Source organism: Chlamydotis macqueenii, chromosome 15 (genome assembly GCF_036417535.1).
Source record: "Chlamydotis macqueenii isolate bChlMac1 chromosome 15, bChlMac1.mat, whole genome shotgun sequence".
NCBI lineage: Eukaryota > Metazoa > Chordata > Aves > Otidiformes > Otididae > Chlamydotis > Chlamydotis macqueenii.
This window is the reverse complement of record NC_141570.1, coordinates 11,447,554-11,472,354: the sequence shown is the minus strand read 5'-3', so window position 1 is coordinate 11,472,354 and position 24,801 is coordinate 11,447,554. Positions and strand designations below refer to the sequence as shown.

Here is a 24,801-nt window from a genome sequence, read left to right as displayed (position 1 = left end):
ACTCCAAAATGCAAGCTGACAGACACTAGATTGCCCCTGCCTTCTTTACAAAGATTTTAAACAAGCTCTGTTAATTAGGTTTTTGTTTCAGAAAAAACAAAACAAAACACACACTTATAAATACTTTGGCTAAGGTTCCCAGCAGAGCTATACAGTGTTCACACATACTGTAACATTTACTGCTTTAATTCCACACAAATACAGACTGTCATCTGTGTTTGGACTTGAGTCAGTAAAATGCTTCTTTCCTGAGGTAGCATTCCTTTACTTCCCACACCTTACATTCAGAAGAGGAACGGCATTCAACAAGGAGAGACTGAGCTTTAACTGACTTTGGCAAAGTATGAGGGCAACACAAATGCATCATAAAATCAAGTTTGCCTTCTGTGGCAAATCAAGTTTCTTGGAGAACCCAACACTTACTTCAAAAATAGAAATAACAGTGTAAGTATTTGCTATCCTTGACTTTGTAGGGGCAGCTGCTAAGAAAGCAACTGCTTTACTTTCACACAGAAACTGCTAAGGGCTCATCCCAGGACAGAGTATCAGTGAAGAAGTCTCTCCTTATTTTACTTTCTTCCTTAGAAATTTTCAGATCAGTATGACATCTCATGTCAATATGACTGTACAAGAATCTAGACAGAAAGCTCAGGCAACAAGGAACCTCTTCTTCAAAGAAGGGACAGGTGAGGATAAATCAGACATAAAGGAGCAAAAATGCCAGAAACACTAACAAATTGGGATTGCCACATTTCCCTTTTTCCTCTATGCATCACAATGATCCTGTAAAGTACTGCTGTCATACAGAGCAAGGTAGGAAGAATGAGCAAGTGGTACAAATTATTTACTGGCTTTTTTATTTAAAAAAAAAAAAAAAAAAAAAAAAAAAAAAGAAGTCATGTGGACTTTGGAACTCATGACCAAGGAATGAACTGTAAGTACAGAGACATGTTGTTCAAAAGCTATCAGCTAGAAATGAAGCAGTAAAATTTATTATCCTCAAAGAAGCCAACAAAAACAAGCCAAATCAACAAAAAGCAGCCAAAATGCCCTGTGTCATCAAGAACAGAAAAATAGTTAAGTTTTATCAACAAACACAGTAATGAGAGACAGAGTAGCAAACTGGGAAGATTTATTTTCTGGCTCACTATATAAGAATATCAGAATGACAGTAGCTAAAATAAAGTTTTAGCTGTGGAAAAACTGAGTTCTTGTACTGAGGCAAGGAGGGAAACAATGGCATAAATATTTCAAGCTTTTCTTTCAGTCCTCTGTGAAGAAGAAATTTGATCAAAATCTTAAACTCTGTAGGTTTAAAAACAAATCTAGTCTGACTTGGATTTAATGTCTGCTCAAGACTTCTAGTTTTACTTAAAGAAAGAAATAAAAATCTGACCACAATGAGCAGTTTTGACAGTTTTTATTATAAAAAAAACTTTCAAATTTTGAATAGCTAGTAGCCTACTCAACACTGTTAATCATATTTACATCACTCTTTATTAAATATGCTCTATGTAAGATTCCAGCAAATTGTAACTGTACGCACTAATGCCAAGTTGCTAGTTTCAGAAAGGAGCTGAGACAAGGAAGAAGTGGCATTACAATGAAGAGTAAAGTGATCATTTTACCAAACATACCTGTTTCCTTTTGCATTATCCAGACTTTAAGCTCTACCAGACTGTGAGCATAAAAGCATTTATCCTCTCGTAAGCAGCCATAATGCACCTCATGTCTGCACAGGTCAAGCTGACATCGAACTTGAAAAGGGCGGATTTTGGAATATTTCACCATAGTTTCTCGCAAAATGTGGACAAGGCACCTGTTTTGAAAACAGTCAGTTTCAGATATTCCTTAAAATGACTTTGTTCATGCGTGGAAAAGCATGTAAAATAACCATCCCTCATCACATCTTCTTCAAATGTCTTTTTAAAAAGTTTTACTTGAAATAAGAAAGCCAAAAAAAGTTTCCGGAAGGAAGCAGCATCTAATTGTCACGTCTAAGCTGAGTAAACCAACACCACATGAGAGTACTCCTGCAAAATCCAGAGGTCCCTCTTCTACAAAGCATTATTAATTCAATCCAACGGAATTACTGGTTTCCAAGAGGGAAAGCATATCATGTCCGCTTTCAAGTATATATACCGATCCAATTACCAACACAAGTCCTTATTCTTTTGTAGAGCACCATTAAAGAAAGACTTGAGGCACGACAGTAACAGCCTTGCTCTTACAGCTGTAGTATTTCCTCAATATAGGTAAGTGGAATACAAACAAAGCAATTAAAATGCTCCCACTTACATTTTTATCATATAAAAATGTAAGTCTAGTCTATCAGTTCTCAAAAGCTTATTTAACACTATTGCTGCTATGAAGTCTTTGTTAACTTTCAAAGAACAATTAAAGACACTTTGCTCACACTATTTTTAATCAACTGAATTAACAAGGACTATGATCTATTTGAGACACTGTAATGAAAGTAAACCTGTTCTTAACTGAGTTAAAACTACAGCAAAACAGGCAAAATAGACTGAAGTTAGAGCCAACGTACGAATTTCTGTATTAATTTAACATCACATACCTATTCACAACAATCAAGCCCACCAGGTACATAAACTATTAACAACATGACACCAAAGCCAGTAAGATGTAAACACAGGGTGGATACCACTAATCTTGAGTGCATTGATAAAGAAATAGTTCACTTTGAGTTTAGTTACATGAAACAATCTTGGTTCAGCAAGTTTGTCTTATCAATACCTCCAAAATCAGTTAGCAAGGAAGAGAAGTTAATCAACAGGTAAGAAATTAAGTAAATATTTTTAAAATGTCCTGAAACCTTTGCTTTTGATTGGAAACTTAAATGGTATTTCAGACATACTTGTTATCTTCAAAGTCATGCATAGCAGGATGAGAACAAGATGATGAGTTATCCTTGTTCCTTTTGCTTATTATTCTGGGTTTGTGATCAAAACATTTCTGGAATACAAAAAGAGATAATTATAGAGTATGTATTTTATATATTTTAAAATATAACTTACCCTGAAGATTTTAACAGAGACTTCAACTAGTCTCTAATCTAAAGATAGACAGATTATTATTGAATATATATGTACCAAATTTACAAAGTAGTAATGCATGAACCAAAGTGTTTTTTTCCAGGTAATTTTATTATCTATTATCATTCTTATTGTATAATTAGAAATAAAGCAGCACCTCACAAAGAAACATAAATAATCCATGATGCTCTTGAAGAAGCTGGGAGACAGTCAAGTTGATCTTTCCATTTCCTCCAAAAAGAGCTTCCCGACTAAAGGCTCCTTTGCGCTCCAGTGTCCACACATCGATCTCCTCCTGGCAATAAGCAAACGTGCAATGACCTGGATATCTGCATTCTTCTTCAGCAGCGACATCTAAAATGGTAACATTGAGTAAGACATTGCTTTTACACAGCTTTTATTGGAAGTTATCTTAAAACTTCCTCTATTTCCATTTAAAATGTTTTCAATAAAGAAGCTACATCTCTTGTAAATGGGTCAACTTAAGTCTAGCAGACAGAAGCAAAACCTGCTGAATGACTTGCTGAAAATGTAAAACTCCTCAGAAAGGCTGATGCACAACTCCATCAGCTACCCTTTTCTAGTCTAAAGCAACAACGCTGAGAACCCAGAATATCCTTTGCTTAAATACAGCCAGATACAGCTGTTAATTAATCTGTAAGTCATCCTGCTTACATCGTAAGTAGAGGTTCATACTGCAAGGACTAACAAGAATGCTTTTTTGTTGGTTTTTTTGAACAGTAAGAGCCCAGAAGCATACCATTTTCAGGGCAATAGTATGCTCCAAGCCTGCATAACAGTCAGATGAGTTCTTTCACTAACTTAAAAGCAGCTGGAAAAGCTGTGCTTCGTGTCCCTCCTGGCCCAGACCATCTCCCTGCCAGAACACACCAACTTGTGATGAGAAAGTGGGGCCATGCCGACAGACCTGCTGTAGTCAGAGCAGGCTCCGCGTCTCAGGACTGTAGTCTATCTCCCCTACTGGCTGGTCAAATGGTGACACAAATGCACAGCAAAACTTTTGGGAGAGTATTAGAAATATGAAGGGAACCACTCCCATGACCTTCGCTAGTAATGAATACTCTATGCATAGTTCAGAGGCAAAGAAGGGAAATACGGGTCACATGGAGCGATACAGTAAAAAAAAAGCAAAAGTAGGGATATAAAAATATTGCACTTGGAAGCAAAGTTATTCATGATGAAAAACAGTACAGAAGTACAGTGCACGTTCTCTAAATAATCACATTAATGGTTCAAAACACAAGTTTCCTTACAGCTTTTGAAAATATAAACAGCCCAGTGAACTTCCTTCTCCACCTCCCATTAGCAAGAACAAAGACTCGTTTTACACTTCACTATGGAAAAGCTAAACTATATTTCTTTGAGTGTAAGCATTAACATTTTACTATCTATAACACATACCTTTACATATATAATATGGTCCCACATACTGTGTCTTTGTTGGTCTTGGACGTATTTTTTTCCATGATTTATCTTCAGAGTTTTTTATTCTGCCAATTAGAATATCCTTCTTACATTTATGTTCTAAACTGGGATGGTAAGCGTAATCCAGTAATTTAGGACCTGAAACAATCACAGAAAATGGCTTGTAGTTGCATAAATTGCAGCATACTTTTAACATTTCCATACATAGACTGGTACATAAGCCCAAAAACAGAGTACACGAGCACACTGTATAGAATTCCTACTTGCACCAGCAGCTCTGAAGAACCAAAAGTCATTAACAGCCATGTTGAACAGAATAGAAAAATAACTGAATACTTACAAAAGAACCAGTCTCGGCAAGAAAAAAAAACAGACGTTACTTGGGGAGGGATGCTGTTTTATAACCTTAAGATTACTTTGGAACAGCAATAAATCGCTTTTTTCAAATTCTAAAGTATACATTTCCGTAACACTAATTTAAAACTTAAATTGCTTATTTATGAAATTCATCTGCATTGACATTAAAGATAAGTAAATGGATCTCTCAACCTTCAACTTTTATTATATTAGAACAGTTACTATGTTCAGAGACAAAACACGCCAGGCAAGAAGTACACACGTGCCAAAAATATAAATGCCAACCCCAGAAGTTTGTGATTTTGGAAACAAAAGTATGCCTAGCTTTAAACTCTGTCTTCAGGATGATACTGAATTGAAGATTACATTACCACTAAAATGGAGAAACAGAGGAGTGAGTCTGCAGACAAGCAATGCCCAGTGAATTCTGCTATTTAATGGACTAAAAAAACAAGAGTGTCACCCAGCTGCCCTGGACAAGACACTGAACAGCACAGTTTCAAAAGTAGGTAGTAAACCCAGGAAACACTTAAAGGCTTTGCTAGAGATTTAAAGAAACAGAAGAAATAGATGCTTTCATACAAAAACTCAAGATAGAAAGACACTAAGTACTTCCACCAACATTCTATAGCTCCTGCTTTTAACAGAACATGTTCTATGTTTTTTCAAACATAATTTCATGGATTTTTCTTGTAAAAATAATTTTATACTAATACAAAAGTTCTTAAAACTAAAATAGTCATCCCCGAAATGTCTTGACACAATTCTTTATAAGATCCGTTACTATGCTGCACTTTATTAATGTATCAATGACACCTATAACTTGAAACACAACGCTTATTTTTAAGATTAGTCTTAATACACCTACTGCCTCTAGAATACAGCTCTGTTTAAGCAGCAACAGCTCAGGCCTAAAAGATTAGTTGTATTAAAGCCCAATACTGGTTAAGATCCTCTGAGTCAATACAGTGGAGTTAATTATTACTAAGGTTTGGAAGCCTCAGGATTATGATTTAGAATTAGTTTGAAAGAACAATAAAACAGATGGGATGTGAAGGTTACCAGGTACTTTGAACTGCGGTTCAATTCCCCATGGCCAATCAGAGAGAGTATTGCAAGTTTTTTTTTAGTCTTGAGCAAAGGTGTCACTCTTCACAGTACCCTGGGGGTTGGGAGGAAAGCGAATACAGAATGTGAACGATAGTAAACCTACAGGCTGGGGAAAGCCTGTGGTGATTTGTGGTGGTTTTGGGAATCAAGAATCTATTAGGACAAGAAATAAAGACAAGAAGAAAGAAGGTAAAGTAGTTGTTGAAACATTTTACCAGTTCCTTAATAATAAGATTGTACTACATCTGCAAAGAACAAGTCAGGATTAAAACTGTTTAGAAGTCAACTGTTTCAACTTATCAACACTAAAATTTTAAATGAATGCTTTTTCATTTTCTAAAAATCAAACTAATTGAGTTTAAAAGCCCCTTACCTTTTTTGACAAAGCATATCTGGCAGGCCTGTCTCAGCTCATGTGTGCCTTCTAATGGGTTTCTTCCCGCAAGTGCTGAAGATACAGGTATATTAGCAGTTGCACTGCTAAAAACATTTGAAAAGTCATTTCTAGTTTGGCCTGCAATTCCCATGTAATTTTCGGAGCCAAACAAACTACTAGGGCCATTTATCTGTTGGAAGAAAGCGTATTTTACTCAATCCACATAACTTAATTTATCTACAATTAAAGTGTAACCTATTGAAATTATTCTTCAAAGCATAAGAAAAACTACACACAAAAAGTTCATAATACAAACTTAACCCCATGCCTAAGAAGGGAGATTTTACAAAAGCCATATAACCAGCACAGACTAAGCACATTACAAGACTGTCCTGGTTCTGGCCAGGATAGAGTTAATATTTACCTGAGCTGGGTGGAGAACTGAAGCTGGTAGCCCCTATGGCTGGGATAGTTAACTAATTAGCTAACAGCTGGGGTTAATTTACCCAAATTAGCCAAAGGGCTATTCCATCCCATCTGACATCATGTTCAGTATATAAGTGAGGAGGGTGCTGAAGGGAGGCCCTGCTAGTTGGAAGAGACTGGATGTGGAGATCTGTTGTGAGCTATTATACTGTATTTGTGTTCCATCACTCTCTTGTTTTCTTCTGTCATCACTGTTAAATTTACTTTTTGTTCAATCTCAACCCGCGTGTTTGGTTTTTTTTTTCCTGGTTTTCTTTTGTTTGTCAAATCTCCTCCTATTCTCTCGGAGAGTGGGGGGAGTGAGAGAGAGACTGCGTAGTCTGGTCCCCGTTGGGGCTGAACTACGACAAAGACCCAATCAGGTACACAGCACTTTCCAGGCTAATTGTTACTCCATCCTGGCTCAGAAGGATGCAATCCTTCATGCCACCTTTCCCACGTATCAATGGCTAGCAACCTGACTGAAAATAAACAGCACGACTAGAATACAGAGACCAGACAGATTCTCAGAGACAAGGCAGTCTCTGCTGTGTTCCTGTACTAGGACAGTTCTTCAGAACTCTAATATTTGGCACTCAGATGATAAGGTATTTTCTCTCTCAGGTTGGTTATTTTACACTTCTGCAGTATTTTACAGTAAGTTCCTCAGAACGGAAAACTGGCTATGACAGTAGCCAAAGTTTGCATATATAAAACAACCTTTGTTAGTTTTTTCTTGTGTTCAGTTACTGTTGCTGTGAGTCACTGTACACCTGTTTTCCAAGTCAGAATTGTATTTTAATGATAAAAGTGAATTTTTTTTAAAATAGAAACTTCTACTGCCAAAATTAAGATTATGTTAAACCTTCAAAGTGTAAACATTTGAACTGATGTGAAAGAAAACATGAAAAACACTTACAAACAAGGGGGAATTATTGCTGTTAAGTGTTGGTGTTCCATCTCTAGAAGCTGAACTTGAGAGGTCTAAAGGAATAAAAATAAGTTTTAACTATTTCAGTTCCCTAAAACACCCTATGCAAAAAAAGATTTATAATTCCTGAGAAGTTTGTTTTTTGACAAACACCAAAGTGGTTTTTTTTTGGTTGTGATTATTTTTTTCAATTATGTAAAAGCCCCTTGTAAACGTCTGGGCTGAAAAATTACTAGGTAATAATTTTCAATATAACCATCTGATTAACATCAGCGAAATCTACAGAGGCATATGCTTAAGCAACACGAAGATACTTGTGCAGTACAAAAAGGGCAGCTAGATAAGCAATACCTGACTATCAAAAGTGAGATTAAAGAAGGTTAAGAGGATTTTTCTATTTTTAATTTAAATTCTGTTAACTCTGGCTTCATTCTAAAGAGAACATGCTCCTTTAACACTGGTAATTAGCGACAAAACTTTATATTTTCTAGTTCATTGACTATTTATAGCTTTTTCACATACCTGATTTCACTACGTAATTACAGTCCCTAGAGTTTGAATCCAAACATGTAATACTGGTATTTCTTCAGAATATACAGTTATATTAGCCTTTTAGAATTATTGTTTATTGCCAAATAATCAGAAATAGTTTAAGCTGCAAGAACACTTTTTTTTTTTAAAAGTGTTTGAAGGAACATGGTATGGTTCCTTCTTTACACTTATTCACTTGACACAAATAACTTACAAAATAAATGCAGAAAAACTGCACAGAGGGAGCTTGGAGCGTGCTTAGGCAGACCCCAAGTAAACAAAAGCTTTATTTATAAATTCTTGTGTACAATCAACACTGATTATCAATACTCAAAAACTGTGAACACAGATCAAATTTTATATAAGTATTAAGTATCACTGAATAGTTGTGAAAATTCATTTGTTAAAAAGAGAAGCCAGTTGGTTCGTGCACAATTCTCATCATAAAAGGTTAAATATTTAGACTAATTTCTTACCTCTTTTTGGGTCACTGATTGAAAAGGTGCTTAATGGTGAACAAAAATTTTCCAGGGAAGAAGCCAAAGGCTGTGAGAAGATTTCTGAAAGAGAAGGTGAAGGAACAAATCCTGCACTAGCTGGCAGAGTCCCCAACAAAGAGGCAGAGAAAGGTACACTAGGAGCTACACTTGCTGCAGGAATAGGTCCTCTGGCTCCTGTAGTTTGCTGGAAAAAAAGACATTTTAAAAGAATGTTCACACACAAAAAAAAGCCTCTTAAGAACACAATCTGCAACAGTATTTATTTTAATAAAGTTCCTGCAAAATTTTTATAAACATATTGAAAAACAACAATTAAAGGTACGCTACAGTACGGTACAGAGCTACAGTGCACTTAGGGAACTACAGTAATCAAACTCTAAACAATGCCCTCATGCAAGGAATTATCTGTGAATCAACCACTTCAAAGGTTTGGTTTGCTGAAGTTTATTTACTTATTAACAGATTTGGATTTTTTAATGAATCAGATCAGAGCTGGATTATGTCAAAAACATAATAGGGAAGAGTAGGAAGAGTCAAATCTACATTATTTTTTTCTAAATCAAGAGAACATTAATCAAATTGCAGTACAGTACAGAGTTAAGAGTTAACTTTGAAATAAATCCTCAGACACAATTAAATAATACCATGTTCAGCAAAGGCCAGATCACCTTCCTTTCCCTCATGGCAGAGAACACCTCCTTCTGTACACCTTTGTTAAGGACACTGCCAAGGAGGCGAGTTTCCCTCCCTCCTCCCTGTTGCCCCAAGAAGCTCTGTCCTTGTGTGGAGGTTGACCAATTTAGTTTGCACAGTTTGGCCAACGTGAAACTCCCTCCGTTCCCCAAGTTGTCAGCCTACAACTCACTCAGGATTCTACACTACACGAGACTGCAGTCTATCTTGGAAGACTGTACCTCCTCCTGGCTTTCACTATGGCAGACTAGACTAGACTAGACCAGAGCATTTCAGTTGGAAATGACCTACAACAATCATCTAGTCCAACTACCTGACCAATTCAGGGAACTTCCTAGGACCTCTCAAAAATAATTACTTTCTACATTTCCAAAATACACTCTATAAAACAAAGTGCATAAAACAGAAAAATAGAAGCTCAAGTATTTTTTATTTAAAGATTTACAACTGCATCCACAGCTGAATGAAGAATTAAAATCACAACTGATTGAAGAATTAAACATGCCACAGCCTCATTTAACATTGCAATACTAAGGGCTCCAAATGACTAGCAGGGCCATAGCAGAGAGTCAATAACCTTGCTATTTAATTCAGATAACTCTGCTCTCATTTTGACTAACACTTATCATTTAACATTCATAATTTTAAAAGAGCTCTCATTTTGACTAACAGTAGAGGAACTCTGTATGCTTCACAGTCTGTTATGACGGTGTAATTAAGAACAATTCTTCATGTGCCTGAATTTCTCTAATAATCTCCTCTAAAAAAATACCAAAAGTTAGACTCATGATGGTCTATTTCTTGTTATGAGGATGTGGATCTGGACAAGCTCTGACTGTAGAGATACTAGCAAATGCACTGGAAGACCACAGCGCAAGTACTACTGTCTTACAAAGCTATTAACATAAGTTTAACTATAGTTTCTACAGCTACGAGATGGGTACGCCAACACACTCTCAGATTTTGAGAGTTTATTTGCACCAAAAAAACCCAACCAACCAACAACAACAACAAAAAAACCCCTAAAACCCCAAACCATACTAGCCCAGACTCCAAATGTCTACTTCACTTTTCACAGTACTTCCTGGAAATAGTACCGCTCCCGCTGTACCAGGGGGATGGGGATCAGCAGTAGTATAGCTGTATTTCTGAAGCAGTATCCCTCCCCCAGCACCCTCTCTCAGGTTTTCCAACATGCAAAACCAATGTAATTGTCCTTGGAGTTATGCTGGGTCCTAGTATCTTTACAGCCACGTTTGCAAGAATCTGCACCCCAGAAAATCAACCTGACTAAGCACAGATACAACTCAATGCAGCTACAAAAGTTAACTCACTTTTTCACTACCAGCCCACTTGATAAAAATATAAGATTCCACTCATAAGGACAGTCTTTGGAGAAAAAAAAACAACCAACCAAACAAAAAAGTCTTACCATTACACTTTCATCTGGATCAGGCACAGAATCGAGTAATTCATCAAGTTCTTCCCCAATAATTATATCTCCATCTCCACAATCTAAACACGCTTCTGGCATAGAGAAAGAAACATTCCCTCCATTTGCCAACACTGCAGAAGGCAAAGAAACCTTTTCCACTTGAAGAGGCATAACAGAAGATAAAGATGGTACAGGTACTGATGACACTTTAGACACCTCAGAAACAAAGTTTGATGAAGCAGCAGCAGAAACCATCTCTTGCTTCTGGTCAGACAAATCTGAAACAGAGAAGATGGGTATGACTGGAACATTTGTTCAAAAATATGAAAATATGTCGTGTAACTTTTACCCTGACAATGTGGGGCCTGAGAGAGCGGAGAAACATGAAGAATGTTTAAGTAAAACCACATTGAATGTTTTCAGCTTCCAATAGCTTCCAATTCATGTGTACCTATATCTCAGAGTTTATACAGTACTCAACTAAAGACAGGAAAAGTTACAGGTTTGATACTTTACTAAATCTTTGGCATATTCTCCCATCCCTATTTTTTCCAAGTCAAAGAGACCAGTATGAGATGATCACTGTAGAAGCAGTTACAATCATATCAAGCTGAGGAGACAGAAAGGAAATTTGCTCAAGCACGTAGATATGTAGTTTTAGAGATAAATAGATCAAATTTTTAAATCACAGATCTTTCAAATGACAAGATTAATTTTCTTAAGAAATTTCATAACAAATACAAGATACACATGGCATATGTAGCTTCCTAGCATTAAAATTGTAACACAACAACACTCACCTAACTCAATATCTTCTACAGAAGAAGAATTCTGCAAGTGAGAAAAAAATACCTCTCAGCACCTTGCACAAAAGCCATTAAAAATTTTCAAATACATATTTACAGACTAAGAATGTAAGTCCTCAAATTTAGGTTTTGTAAAATTTGTAATTTATGAAGTCTAATGGAATTTAAGCGTCAAATATTTTTTTTAGATAAAGCATCTATTTGCAGACTGAAATCCACTCACAGCATCACAAAAAATCTGCAACCAACCAAGAAAAGTGAAAGTGATATTTCAGGGAATGAAAGAGTCTAAACAGTCTCTTAAATGACCTGTTCCTAAGTTTCCTCATTTATTTATAGCTAAACTGTCTACATTCCCATGAAAAAAAGTCTGTAAGATAAGGTATGAGCTCCTCTTCATTACCTCTATTCAGCCACACTACAAGCAGTGATATAAATGCAATTTCAGCTGCTCATGAAGGTCAAATCTGGACAAATGCATAAATTAAAAGGGATTTTACCCTAGTACCCTTTACTTTGATAATTGTCAATAAAAGAAAATAAACAAACAAACAAACAAATTAGCACATTAACTGTGCCCTTGACTCAAGACATTAAAAGTAAATATATTCATTGCACTGGATTTAATATTTTAGCTAACTCTACAAAGATAACTTGAGTTATAATCTTACGACCTAGTCTGCCATAAATATACAACAAAACTGAACACAAAGATCAACAGAACCCTAGAGTCCAAAATAACAGCATCTTATATAAAATGTCAATCGCACCATTTTCACTGCATCACAATGAAATTATGAAACAGTTATTCCCTGTAGTTTAAAGTCAGCTTGCACTTGGAACATGTAAAACCTTACCTGAGTCGATACATCGCTAGAAACTGAATTTGAGGAGGGCGGCTGCAATGAAAGGATATCCTTGTTAAATGCAGAATTTATATCAAGAGAGGGAAATCTCAGTAAGATGTTAAAATAAAATCTTACCTTTGCTCTTACATATGCTTTCCTTATTTTTAACCCTAGTTTTCCAGCTAGTTCTTGGGTAAGCTTAATCACACTTTCATCCTAAAAGACATGAATAAAATTTCATAATTTACATGTATTGTCATCTAGTCAAGGCATCTGTTTACATCTCAGTATATAGTCTGCAAGATCCCTACATGCAGGTTGTCTCATAATGCATCTTTATTCTTTCACATATGTATGGGACTGCAAGTTAATGCTTAAAAATACAGCTACCCTCAAGCAAAATTACTCCAATATTTTGAATTTTTTAAAAAGTCAGAAAATAGACAGTATCCTTGTCTTGCATTTATTTGAATCTAAAACCAGAAAAGTTCAGAGAAGTGAGGTTTTTTGTGGGTGGGTATTTTTTGTTTGTTTACTTGGGGGAGACTGTTTGTTCTCTGAGGGGATAAAGGTTTTTTGTTTTGGTCTTTTTTTACACAAATTGAGGGCCACATTTCTGATTACCATGTCAGCTATGACGTAATGCTGCTGAAAACTTAATGAGAACTCCACATTTTGGCAGTGCCAAATTACATGATACAACTAGAAAAACTGGGTTAAAAACCTGGTCATATTTCACTATGTCCTACAGTTATAGTAACTATCCATTTAAGATTCAGTTTTCAGAATGTGTCCTATAGCTAGAAAAAAAAAAAATCTATTTAGAAAACTTATATAAAGGCATATAAACCTTAAGCAAAAACATTCAGATCTGGAGGTGCAAAGTGAAGATCCAAAGTCCAAAGTTACACATTCAGCTAAACTGTTAGCGTCTTTGGAAACATAACTGAAACCTTCTCTATATCAAGAGGTAAAACTATGCTCAGCAGTTTGGCGTCTAGCCATTTCACTGTTATTTTGATGTAGAAAAGCAAAAAAAAAAAAAAAGTCACTCAGTATTCTGTCCTGTGATCAGTCTATTCTGAACAAAGCATGTAAAGTTTCCATCAGCATTTTCGTTCAATTCAGGAGCACATTTCTGAAGTGAAATCTCATTCTCACTCACTGCATTATGTTTGTATTATGAAGGGTCTCAGAGAGCCAAATTGATTGATTTTGGATGAAACTAAATTGAAAGTGAGTCAGGAGTGCACTTGATCCACTCCAACTCCTTTAAAAAAATAAATAAATCAAAAAATCACAAACAGCCATCGAAATCAGATCCTCAGGACCAGCATTTAAGTCTACAGATCCTCTCCTGTTATACCACACGCTGCTGGCTAGTATAGATACAGCCCAAGATGAGAGGTGCACAGTAAGTTCTTTGGATGGACGACAACGCACAGATAAGAACGTTACTAAATGCTTTGAAGGATAAAATAGTTATCAAGAGAATCAGTATTGTATGTTATAATTATGAGTGCTTTTTCTTTTTACGTCGTGAGTATACTTCTGACTGTAGAGAATTTTAAACAACTAATTTAGTGGTTCTAGTGTTTATCGCAAACATTTATGGCACTTGACTCACTCCAAAATGACTATTTCTTTTGCTGAAAGTTAACACAAGGAACTGCGCTTGGGGACTATAATCTCTGCTAATGGTCTCCACTTCCACAACAAAAAATAATTCTTAGAGGAATAAAAAAAAATACTTTACTGCATTAAAAAAACCCAGACCAACCAAAAGACCTTCAATGGTTTTGACATAAGTTTTCTGTATTAAATCTTTAAAAATAATCATCAATATATAATTTACCTACCTGTGGCACGGCAAGAGAACACTTTGCTACAGCATCATAAGCCTTCTCATACCTTCCCAGTTCATTCAAAGCTTTTGCTTTCCGATAGAGAGCTCTGAAATTATTTTCATTCAATCTTAATGCTGTCTCACAGTCTTCTAGAACTTTTTCATGCAATCCCTACGAGAAGGAAAAAAAAAAAAAAGGCACTAATCAGAACTATTCTCATTGAAATATCAAATTTAAACTATATTAGATGATGGTATTGAAACACTATAAAACATTTACCAAGGTCACTGCACGCTGCATGTACGAGTTCTGCTAACTCACCAACTTATGCAACTAAAAACAAGCAGGGCCATCATTCATGTAACTCCAGCGGTGGCCATGGAGACAACTGAGCTCTTTCACAAGAGCCATCTTATTCCACAGAGAAAGCAGCAGACTCGGGTGCAATCAGCAGTATAAATGTATACTGTTCCATCAGCTTCCAAGTCTAGTATGACACTTATGTGAATATTCTAGTATTAGTAACTAAACATATCCCAATGATTATACTTGTAAAAAGAAGGAAATGAATGCGCCCAAATGATTTGAAACATGCCAATTCTCAAACCAACACCAAGAGCTTTTCACTCACTAGGAAACTGACGGTGTCCTCATACTCACTTAAGCATGCTGTTCTTAAGAAATCGTACAGTTTAAATAGAAGCTTACCATATTTGAAAAACATACTATCCTGTTCACATGCAGCTTTTCTAAAATATCATCAGAAATATGGATTTCTTCAGAATTAGCATAATCAGCTATGTTTATAGCTTCTGTATAGTGACTCAGTGATCCTCGCCAATCACCTTCTCGATATACATCATTCCCTTCATTAAAAAGATTTCTAACAAGCTCTCGTATAAATAACTGCAACAACAAAAAAAAGAAACACTCATCAACAGCAGTTTTGTTTGTCTTCTATATTTCCAAATATATTTTTAAACAGAAAATTTATATGTGTAACTTCACAGAATCAAAATGAAATTGAAAGCTTTCATCTATATTAGTATTTTCCTTCTGACATTTTTCCAAGACAATCTCTAATATTCAACACCAGAATACATGTGCTGATAAAAGAATTACTTTGTATAAGTAAGGTAAAAAAGACATACACACACACATATATATATGTTCCCTACACTCTTTTAGCAAGCAGCAGCCATAGCAACTGGCAAACCAGTAGTACACAAAGGCTGCTTTTGCAGAGCAAAAGATTTTTTTTTAATCTAGAATGTGTACAATTGCATTTTTATCTAATATGTTCTCAAAACCAATGAAATCACCTACCATTGGATAAAAATGCTAAAAAGACGAATTTGAAAAATAAGTAAAAAATTATGCACAATTATAACATGTACAGAAACAAAATACGTTATGAAGATTTATGTGACTGAGGTCCTTTTATCTCCCTTTTACTGTGCTACTCTAAACTTTACTCAGAATAGCAGATGGTTTTATCTAATGACTGCCCCAAATTCATCCCTAACACTAGTTAAGAAAAAGTTAATCTGAACTGCTCTATAAGTGAATTCCAGGCATCCAAATATCTGCATACTCATATCACAATGTAAGTAGTCCTCCACTTCCAATACTAAGACATTGTAAAATCACCATTCATACTATATCATTACTTAAATTATTATTAAAAAAGAATAAATATAATAAGATAGGTCCATGTTAAAAACTCTCGGAAATGCAAAAGTAATTTCATTACCTCATATTGTTCTTGTGTCCCTGGATAGGGCAAAGTTGATCTAGAAAAAGAAATTACAAAATTTACTTCTACATATATTGCTTAAAAGACGATCACATTGGAGAATACTGGTTCTTACTAAAAGCAGCCTCACTTGTTGCAACAGGCAAAACACTAAATATTCTCTATTGCCTGCACTGAACAAGGTGGGAGTGCTTGTAGATTGGTTTTAATTAAATAATGTTTTCTTATTACTCATGACTCATTTTCATTTCCTAACTCTGCTGTTTAAAACACATTATGGTTTTGAATGCTTTGAGTTTAAAATCTTAATGCTGTTTGGTTAAAAACTATTTCCTTCCTCTCCTCCACTGTACAGAAACAGATTATACATGACAAGAGCTACAACCTTCTTGTAAGTATTATAAAATGACAAATTATCTGTCAAAAGAACACATCCATTTTAATTAAGTCATACCAATGACAGAACAGGAATTTTAAGAGTTCTTTTGTATGATACACAACAGAAACTTTCTAGCACAGAACAGAGGTATCTACCTCCAACTTCTCAGGAAGAAAAATAAGAACCCTTTCCCTTCCCATACAGGTTATCTGAGAATCTGCTTCTAAATAATTTTAAAAGGGTAGTGTTTTGGGTTTCTTTAGTCTTTGGTTGGGTTTTTTTTAGGTTTTGGGTTTTTTTTTTTTGTTTGTTTGTTTTTTGGTTTTTTTTTGAGGAATGTCTTAGGCAAGCAGTGAACTAGTCTGAAATTTCACAATTATTTTAAGCTAACCAGGATCTTCTGAAGAAGAATTTGGCACTGATCCAAAAGAAAATTAACTACTAAGATGATTTTTTCATTAGGTTAAATTTTAGCTCCAGAGAGTTGAAACATTTACGTAGCGGTGAGCAAAGCCATCCCTTTCAGCAGCAACCTAGTCTTACGTGTGGCTGTCCATAAGTGTAAGGTAGATTTTCAGGCTATCAGCATTTTCCACCCACCAAAAAAAATTCAATACTGATTTTTCTCAAAGGCAGAAAAGGAATACTCTCCCACCTTCAATCTGCTCTGTTTGGGAACAAAGAAAGGTTCTTTCTTTTCTTTAAGACCGCTTTCCATTTCTGTGTTAGTGTCAGCAAATACTCTGAGGAGAAACACAGGTGCTCCCCTCCTTCCTCCACTGGTGCCACATTAAAAGGACTTTCCCAGAGCTACCCATCTCATATATACACGCATATAAGCATACAAGAATAAAACCATAAAATCATACTCTATAAACTGGAGTCCTTTCTTAATGTCCTGTTGTCTAGTGCTTCTCTCTTCCGAAACATTGGACATGTTATCCTGAACATCCACTTTTCAGATATGCCACTCCTCAAAAAGGAAGAAAGATTAAACAGTTGTTAATATATAGCAGTTTGCATTTGGACCAGAAGGATCTCACATCAACATCCATCATACAAAGACGACACTTGCATCACAGCCTCAGAGATGCACTCTGAAGAAACCTCAGACAACTGCTGAAGTGCCCGAAGCAATACAGGTAGAAGCCCCAGGTCAGAACCAAACACCCCCTCTATCAGCGGCCAGTTACACAACGCTTCTACAGAAAACCTCTCCTCCAATCTCTACTTTATCTTTGGTTTTCCACTTATTTACTCTAGATGATGCAGTCACGTTCGTGAAACTAAACCAAACTACAACCGCAGCTTGCATGCATAACTGCTAAACCAAGCTAAAGTTCACCTCTGTCCCCTTTTAATAGATTTATACTTTTTAATTTGTTTGTTGAAGTAGAAATAAACTCAAGACTCTGGTATATTTATCAATAAAACCCAAGCTGATTAGAAAACTACCATTAAGTCTAATTCTAAACTCTCTTATCACCACCCAGTCACTAAGGTTTAATTAGAAGCAAAACACCACTCCTTTAATAATATCTACCAGTTGACCAAGATGAAAATAACAAAAACTTTACCAGTAGCAAAGACTACCTACTTCATTGGAAAAACTGAATTACTGAATGTAATTCCACATCATAATCCAATTTAAGCAGTCTGAATCAGTGATTTTTTTTCTTTGTGTCTTTCATTTACTGGATTTTCAAACACTCAAGTTAAACAGGCTAAAACAATCTGTATAACCTTCAAGCTAAGGCTACCTGAAGTATAGTTTCACAGCTGCATAGAGTTGTGACTCATTGCAATATAAGAACACAACTTATTTTTAGAAAAAAAAAAAGATCAGTAGGATAAAGTTTTATTATTAAAATACTGAAATTCAGAAAAAGGCTTTTAGCTTGAGGAAATACATATTTTTGGGGGGGTAAGAAATTTGCTCTTCGCAGGAATTTATAGTTAAAAAAAAAAAAAATCAACCTGCATGCAGTACATTTCTGTTAGTCTTCAAACTAAACAAAAGGAAAGCCAGTATTTTGTGCCAGGTTACCATTTCACATCAGTGACAGAAGAATGAAAACAAAGTTAAAACAAAAACCAAAATAACCCCCAGCAAACTCACAAAATCCTAATGGAGAATACAAACCAGCTGGAGAAGATACCCTGCTTCCTCTGTATGATTTGGAATAATGAAACAATCTGAAAAGCTTTCAGCTCCAAAAATTTTTACAAACCTTTCCAAAGTATCTTAAATGAAAATATGAAGTCAACACCATTTCAGGTCATTAAGAGTACCATTTAAAGTCATTAAAGATAAGTCCTATTGTAACATATTCCTAAGATGAGTACAAAGAAACTGAGTAATTTTACTGAGGTCACTAAGCAAATTAATGGAAGCACTCCAGGGTCCCTATTTCACCTCACTTCCCACTGTGACCTCTAATATCAGCAAGCTTAAAAATAATAATGATAATCTTAAAAATAATCAGTCTGTAGGTAAACATAAGGGACAGTCACAATAGTTCACTGACACAAATTGTTCAGATATTTCTTGTTTAGGTATATAAATAGCACTCAGTAATCTACTCTCCAGAGAGGAAATAACCATGAACACCTTTTCTAACTGTTACTTAATGCATCATCTTTTCTCCTGCAAGTTAGTAACACATACGGTGCTTTTGGTGTATATGAGATAGACTTTTATTATAAGAGAAATGTTTTAATGAATAACAATAGCATATCTACGAAGAAACCTAAATACAGCTGCCAAAAGGAAATTTATTTGGCATCTGAATATTTTTTATTTCCTCATTCACGGTTTAGGTTTTAGAATTTAAACGAGGGCTAGTAAGAATGAGAAATTCTCACACTAACCAAAGACAGCAGCAATATCAGCATATGCTTTCCCACAAAAATAAGTAAGCTATGTAAAACATATTTTAGTCCCCTGAATTAACAACTGACGAAGTAATACCTTGCCAACACAAGAGTCTTGCATATGTCAAGATCTGGGCAAGTGCTAAGATCAGTTTTACTAATTTTGAGCAGCCCCAATGCTCCACACCAAGAACATGCAAAGAGATAAAACAAGTCCAACGCAGTAACAATTGCATTTCTTTATCACCTCTAGCATAAATATTAAAGAATAAATTACATATTGAAACTTGAGGATGGGCAGATCCAATTTCTCCATAACAATAAAGTTAGTGGAAACATTGCAAACTAGGATCACAGATAAAAGAACAGCTAGCAAGTGGTGAACATATGCGAGTGGTGTAATTTATTATTCAAAGCAGTTTTCTATTTTTTTCCTACTTACTCATCTGCATCCATAAAGTGTTGAGGCAAAAATTAGCTTTCCTTAACATACTTTGACAGTCACGTTGCCCCAATATTTGATGATTTTGCTGAGGATTTAAATTTTTTTTCAGACAGCACTTCTAACAGCATCTCTCCTATCCAAACTATTCTCAGATCCTCTTGAGCAACCAGAAACACGTTAGACTCACACAAGGCAAATAACAATCGTGTCTTGACTTTTCATGTCATCCATCCACTTTCAAAGTTTAAAAAACTGCACTTATTTAACAATAGCTTTTCTCCGCCATCTGCAGGGACAGCATTTAAAACAAATAGGCATATGTACATACATTTAAAAAGTTTAAAATATTCCTTTGTTGCTTGTAACTATTACTAGAAAAGCAAAACCTACACCCTTGCTTTATTCTTTGTACAATTCACTTCCACAATGAAAGAGATGAGCTAAAGGAAAGAAATAAAAATAGTATGGGATCTGGAAAAAAAAAAACAACAAAACCCCTCAGATTAATGTATCAGTAATTAAAGTCATGAGCAGAAATGATCATTTCACTAAACGTTGTATTTCTGTAACTGCTGCTACATGACCACTGCAAGCTCAATTTACTAAATCTAGTAAAGAAAATAAAAAAGCTGTCTAAACCCAAACAAGTTAAAGATTAATTTATACTGTTTTACCTTTACCACAGGCTTCAACCCATTATGTTTCACAAAAGCAAAGCCAAATGACAGAAAGTACTCTGGCAGTAGCCAGTGTCACCTTTTCTGACAGACGCTGGTCCAGTTATGCAAATAGGAGATGCAGAGGAAAACAAGTTTGTGCCAGCTCTGGCAGACAGGAATACCTACACGTTTCTCTTATACAAAGCCACTTATGCCTCTTACTGGTTATTTGCTTTTCTTCCAGCATAAGAAAAGACAGTTTTCTTGTTTTCTGTATTTTGGCATTTCTGAAGCATTCAAGATGAGTTTTAAAGGACATCCACAATATTTAGGGTATGCCTGGTGTAATTCTTCAGGCAGAAGGGCTTTGAACACAACTGCTACACTATTTTGCAAAGCAAAATTGATCTTCAGAATGCAAGTCAATAAATTCATACAGAATGCAGAGAATTGAGTTTTTCTATAGAAGGAATACAGGCCTTGGTTATTCTGAAAAGGAATCTCACACTGCTTAAAACTTTGGACAGCCTAGCCTTTCCATTTCTAACCTGCAAATCCAGGGAGCAAGTATCTACAGGTTGCCACGCACACAAGTTCCACCAGTTGAAAATTCAGTCCCAAAGGGCAGGGAACTGGGCAGGATCAATCCTCTTTCCTATCGCATACAATTGTGCGGACAGTTTGTTAAGAGATGAATGAAGAATAAAGGAAAACCGCATAACATTATTTGGGGACCAGAAGTACTACCACTGGGAATTAATAACCTGTAACTGACCAAATAAATCTGTTATTGTTCATTACTGACATTAATGGTTCCAGCTATTATAAAAACTTCAAATAAGCATTCTCTGCAGCTTCAGGCCTAAATGCCGAAAACAACTGGAGGTCAGTGGTCTTCACTGCACTTCCTTTTCCACAGAGCTAAAACCTAAAAACTAAGTGCAGTGTATAGATGTGTTCTTTTAAGACACAGAAGCATATCCTCTTGCCACGCATCACTGAGTTCACTATTAATGCAATTACTGGGTTACAGGAATCTCAAATTAGATCTTTGTACAGCACAAAGCACATTGAAATTTTTATCATGTTGGCTGCTGATATATCTCTACCAGCCTCAGTGGTTCAGCTGAGTTAAGAACCTTGACTGGGGTGCAAGTCTAGCAAAATCACACTGGGTGCAGAGACTCCCTTTTGTATTCTACCATCAGCCTTCTCCCCCTCTTTCTAATACAGGCAGGAGAAAAGGTAACAAACTCAAAATACTAAATCAACTCAGTCAAAAAATTAACCCATCATCTACACCACCATATGTAAAAACTTTGAAACCAGAAGTATGTGTATGAAATTAAAACATGAACAGATCGCAAGTGTTTTCATACAGAAAAACAGTACTCCAGAAGAGAGAAGTTATACCCTGGCTATATACAATAGCATGTAATAAACAAAGGGAATACTGGAAAGAGAATGGGTCAGACTGAAACAGAACAGTAGGAGCAAACATATGACTAAAAGGTAGGCAGCATAAATCTCTGTCTCCTTTAAGAAGCAAAAGCCAATCTCTGCTGCTACTCCCTGCACCAACAAGCACCTGGATCCAGAAAGCTGTATAATTCCCATCCCAGGAGGACAAGAAAGCAGGACCCCACCTCAACAGAGACAAGCAAGAAAAGGAAGTGGTACACATCCAGCTATATCCTCATTGCTTCCTAGAGAGATGTCACCAACCAAAACATCCCCATTACCTCCAGTTTCAACGCAGCCAAGAATCAAACTGGTCATCAAGCACCTGCTCGACACAGAATAAGCTTGACCCAAAGCAGACTTCTTGAAGCAATTTTATTGCCCATCCTAACCATCTGACAGTTTATATGAATAATTACAGACAATAAACTATAATGCAAATTAAAGCATGCCTTAGAGATCATAAACTGCTCAACAGACTTGGCCTGGCATCAAGATGAGGACGGGAAAACAGAAATCTTAATACAAAACCTTTTTAAAAATAGCTCACTGGGATAGAAAAGGCATAAATAATTTCATATTCATGCTCATGCATTACTGGGCCATTACATACAGCATTTCAAACATGTAACATGCTCGGGGGAAACAGGGAAAATAGTACACAGCACATGCGTCAATAGTTTTGAGTTAATTCCTCTGCTTAATATAATACTTCTGGTCACAACCACACAATTCTGTTACACCAGCTGAAAAAGCCACTTAATAACACAGATGTAACTCAGTTTCAGTTTTATTTTTGTAAAGAGACACAAATTTTGACTGTTGTCAAAACGAAATATCTAAATAAAACACAAGAAACAGAAAATACAGCAACAGTTTAACACCTATTAATTCCACAATCTTTATTTACCTTAAGTATTTAGCTGCATCTCCTCCCACTCATTCCCTACCCACAAAATAATAAGATACTGTTCAAGAGTTGTTCTCCATTTTCATAGCTTTCCCACTTTTCTTTTAAATCCATGAAAGAAACAGGAGAGAACAAAGATGTTTTGTAAGGTTGCTTAATTTTCCTAGGAAATTAAGGAGTACGGCTGGAAGACTTTGGTTTATGGTTCCCTTAGATGCTGCAGTAAATAACATATCCAAAACGCAAGCTGAAGACTGAGCATCTTATCAATAAATCCAGATTTATCAACAGAATTTATAACAGCATAAGCTTTGGTGATCAATTTTGACAGCCGCAACCGACTATCTTTGGGGTTTTGTCTGGCTGGTTTTTACTTCCTGTGATAGAGTTACGGCTTTCTGTAACAAAACCGTGCAGTGCTGCCTTACCGAGAACACCGGCTCCACAAATCACGAGAGCGGAGCACAGGTGGTGTTTTTCTCCGCAGCCGGAGGAACGAGGGCACTGCGCGCAGCTCTCGGCGCAGAAAGCGCGGAAAACTCCTCACGCGCGAAACGCGGCCCCAGCGGCGGCCGGGAGGGCGCGGGGCACAGCCCGGACACGGTCCCGTTCTCCGCTCTTCCTGTGAAAGGGCTTTTGTACCGGTCCCGAAGCAACAGGAGACCTCTTCAACCGCCCGTTTTCCTGGCGAGCGGCCGCAGCAAACCCGCCAGCCCCACCGAACGCTCCCGCCGGGCCCGGGTCAGGCTGGGGCTGAGCGGGCCCCGGGCCCGCCACCGCCAGCACCGCGCCGGGCCGGGCCCACTCGCCGCCGCCTTTGTTCGCGCCAACCGGCTCCCGATCGCCGATAGAAAGCCCTCTCCGGGGGCGCCCACCCGCCGCACGGCCCCGCCAACTTCGCCAGCAGAACCGACGAGGCACGTCACTGACCGCGCCCGCCGCCCCCCGCACCGGCGAGGCGCAGGCGGCGGGAAGGCCGCTCCGCTCCCCCGGGAGGAGCGAAGCGGCAGCCCCCGCGGCGACGGCGGGGCGGCGCGGCCCCACCCTCGGCCGGGGAGCGGCCGGCACCCGCGGCGCGGGGAGGGGCGGGAGCGACTCCCCCTCCGCCAAGCGGGGCGGAAAGGGAGCGGGGGCCAGCTTAGCGGCGGGGCCGCCCGGGCGCCCCTGCCTCAGGCGGAGAGGCCCCGCCGCGCGCGGGGGGAAGCGGAGCGCGGTCCCTCCCCCGGCCGCGCAGCCCCTTACCTGCTGCTCAGGCCCGCGGGAGCGCAGCGCCGCGGAAGGCGGAGCCAGCCAGCCAGGCGCGCGACGGCGGCGGCGATGATAACGACAACAGCATCGCCTCCCCCGCTCCGCCCTCGGCAGCGCCGCCGCTGCCGGGCGCGCCCTCTGCTGCTGGGAGGCCGCGGGCACAGCCTACGAGTGGCTTGACTCGATTGGCCGGAGCGCTAGCACTGAAGGCTTTCCCATTGGCCCACCACCCTTGTTTTGGAAACTGGCACTTCTGATTGGTGCCGGCTGCGAAATTCTTTCTTGCTGATTGGCTGGCTGCTTAGCCCCCGCCCCTGCTCCTTTTATCTCTCAGGGGGCTGCACAGCGTGCCCCGTCTCTCGATTTCTCCACTGGCCGATGCGAGCGACCGGCCCGGCCCGGGCCCTCTGCGGTCCGCTGACGGGCTCCGTCTGCTGGGACTGGGCGCGGGAGAGGCGGCAGTGAGTGGGCGTTATTCCGAGGATCGGTGCTGGGCGCTGCGCCCTCAGCCGCCTTGAAGCGAACGCGGGGAGAGCGCGGCGGGAGCGGCGCTGGGTTCTGGGGAGGAGCGGCAGCCCGGGCGCTGCCTTGCGGCGTGCGGCTTCCTCCGCTCGCGTGCAGCGGCGGGACCCGGGGCTTTCTCCGCCACTGGGATCTGGGATGAGCGT

The 24,801-nt window shown here is 38.1% G+C and overlaps 1 protein-coding gene across 3 annotated transcripts in view; it reads right to left on the bottom strand.

Annotated features, from left to right (window-relative positions):
• Positions 1-24,252, bottom strand: part of ZC3H7A (zinc finger CCCH-type containing 7A) — a 31,340-nt gene extending 7,088 nt beyond the window's left edge. For 2 of the 3 annotated variants that reach the window (XR_015260200.1, XM_086759634.1), the window contains exons 1-16: positions 24,128-24,252; positions 17,406-17,509; positions 16,155-16,194; positions 15,110-15,307; positions 14,414-14,572; positions 12,690-12,770; positions 12,564-12,605; positions 11,701-11,731; positions 10,898-11,178; positions 8,749-8,956; positions 7,730-7,794; positions 6,343-6,535; positions 4,479-4,640; positions 3,214-3,410; positions 2,879-2,976; positions 1,638-1,819 (exon numbers count right to left, since the gene is read on the bottom strand). Coding sequence is in view for 2 of the 3 variants with exons in the window: in XM_086759634.1 (XP_086615760.1) it covers positions 1,638-1,819; positions 2,879-2,976; positions 3,214-3,410; positions 4,479-4,640; positions 6,343-6,535; positions 7,730-7,794; positions 8,749-8,956; positions 10,898-11,178; positions 11,701-11,731; positions 12,564-12,605; positions 12,690-12,770; positions 14,414-14,572; positions 15,110-15,307; positions 16,155-16,194; positions 17,406-17,473 (2,005 nt within the window). In the remaining variant the exon portion in view is untranslated. Of the gene's footprint in view, positions 1-1,637; positions 1,820-2,878; positions 2,977-3,213; positions 3,411-4,478; positions 4,641-6,342; positions 6,536-7,729; positions 7,795-8,748; positions 8,957-10,897; positions 11,179-11,700; positions 11,732-12,563; positions 12,606-12,689; positions 12,771-14,413; positions 14,573-15,109; positions 15,308-16,154; positions 16,195-17,405; positions 17,510-23,313; positions 24,083-24,127 lie in introns of those variants that run through there. The other variant, XM_086759635.1, reaches the window with a different exon arrangement.
• Positions 24,253-24,801: the final 549 nt, after the last annotated feature.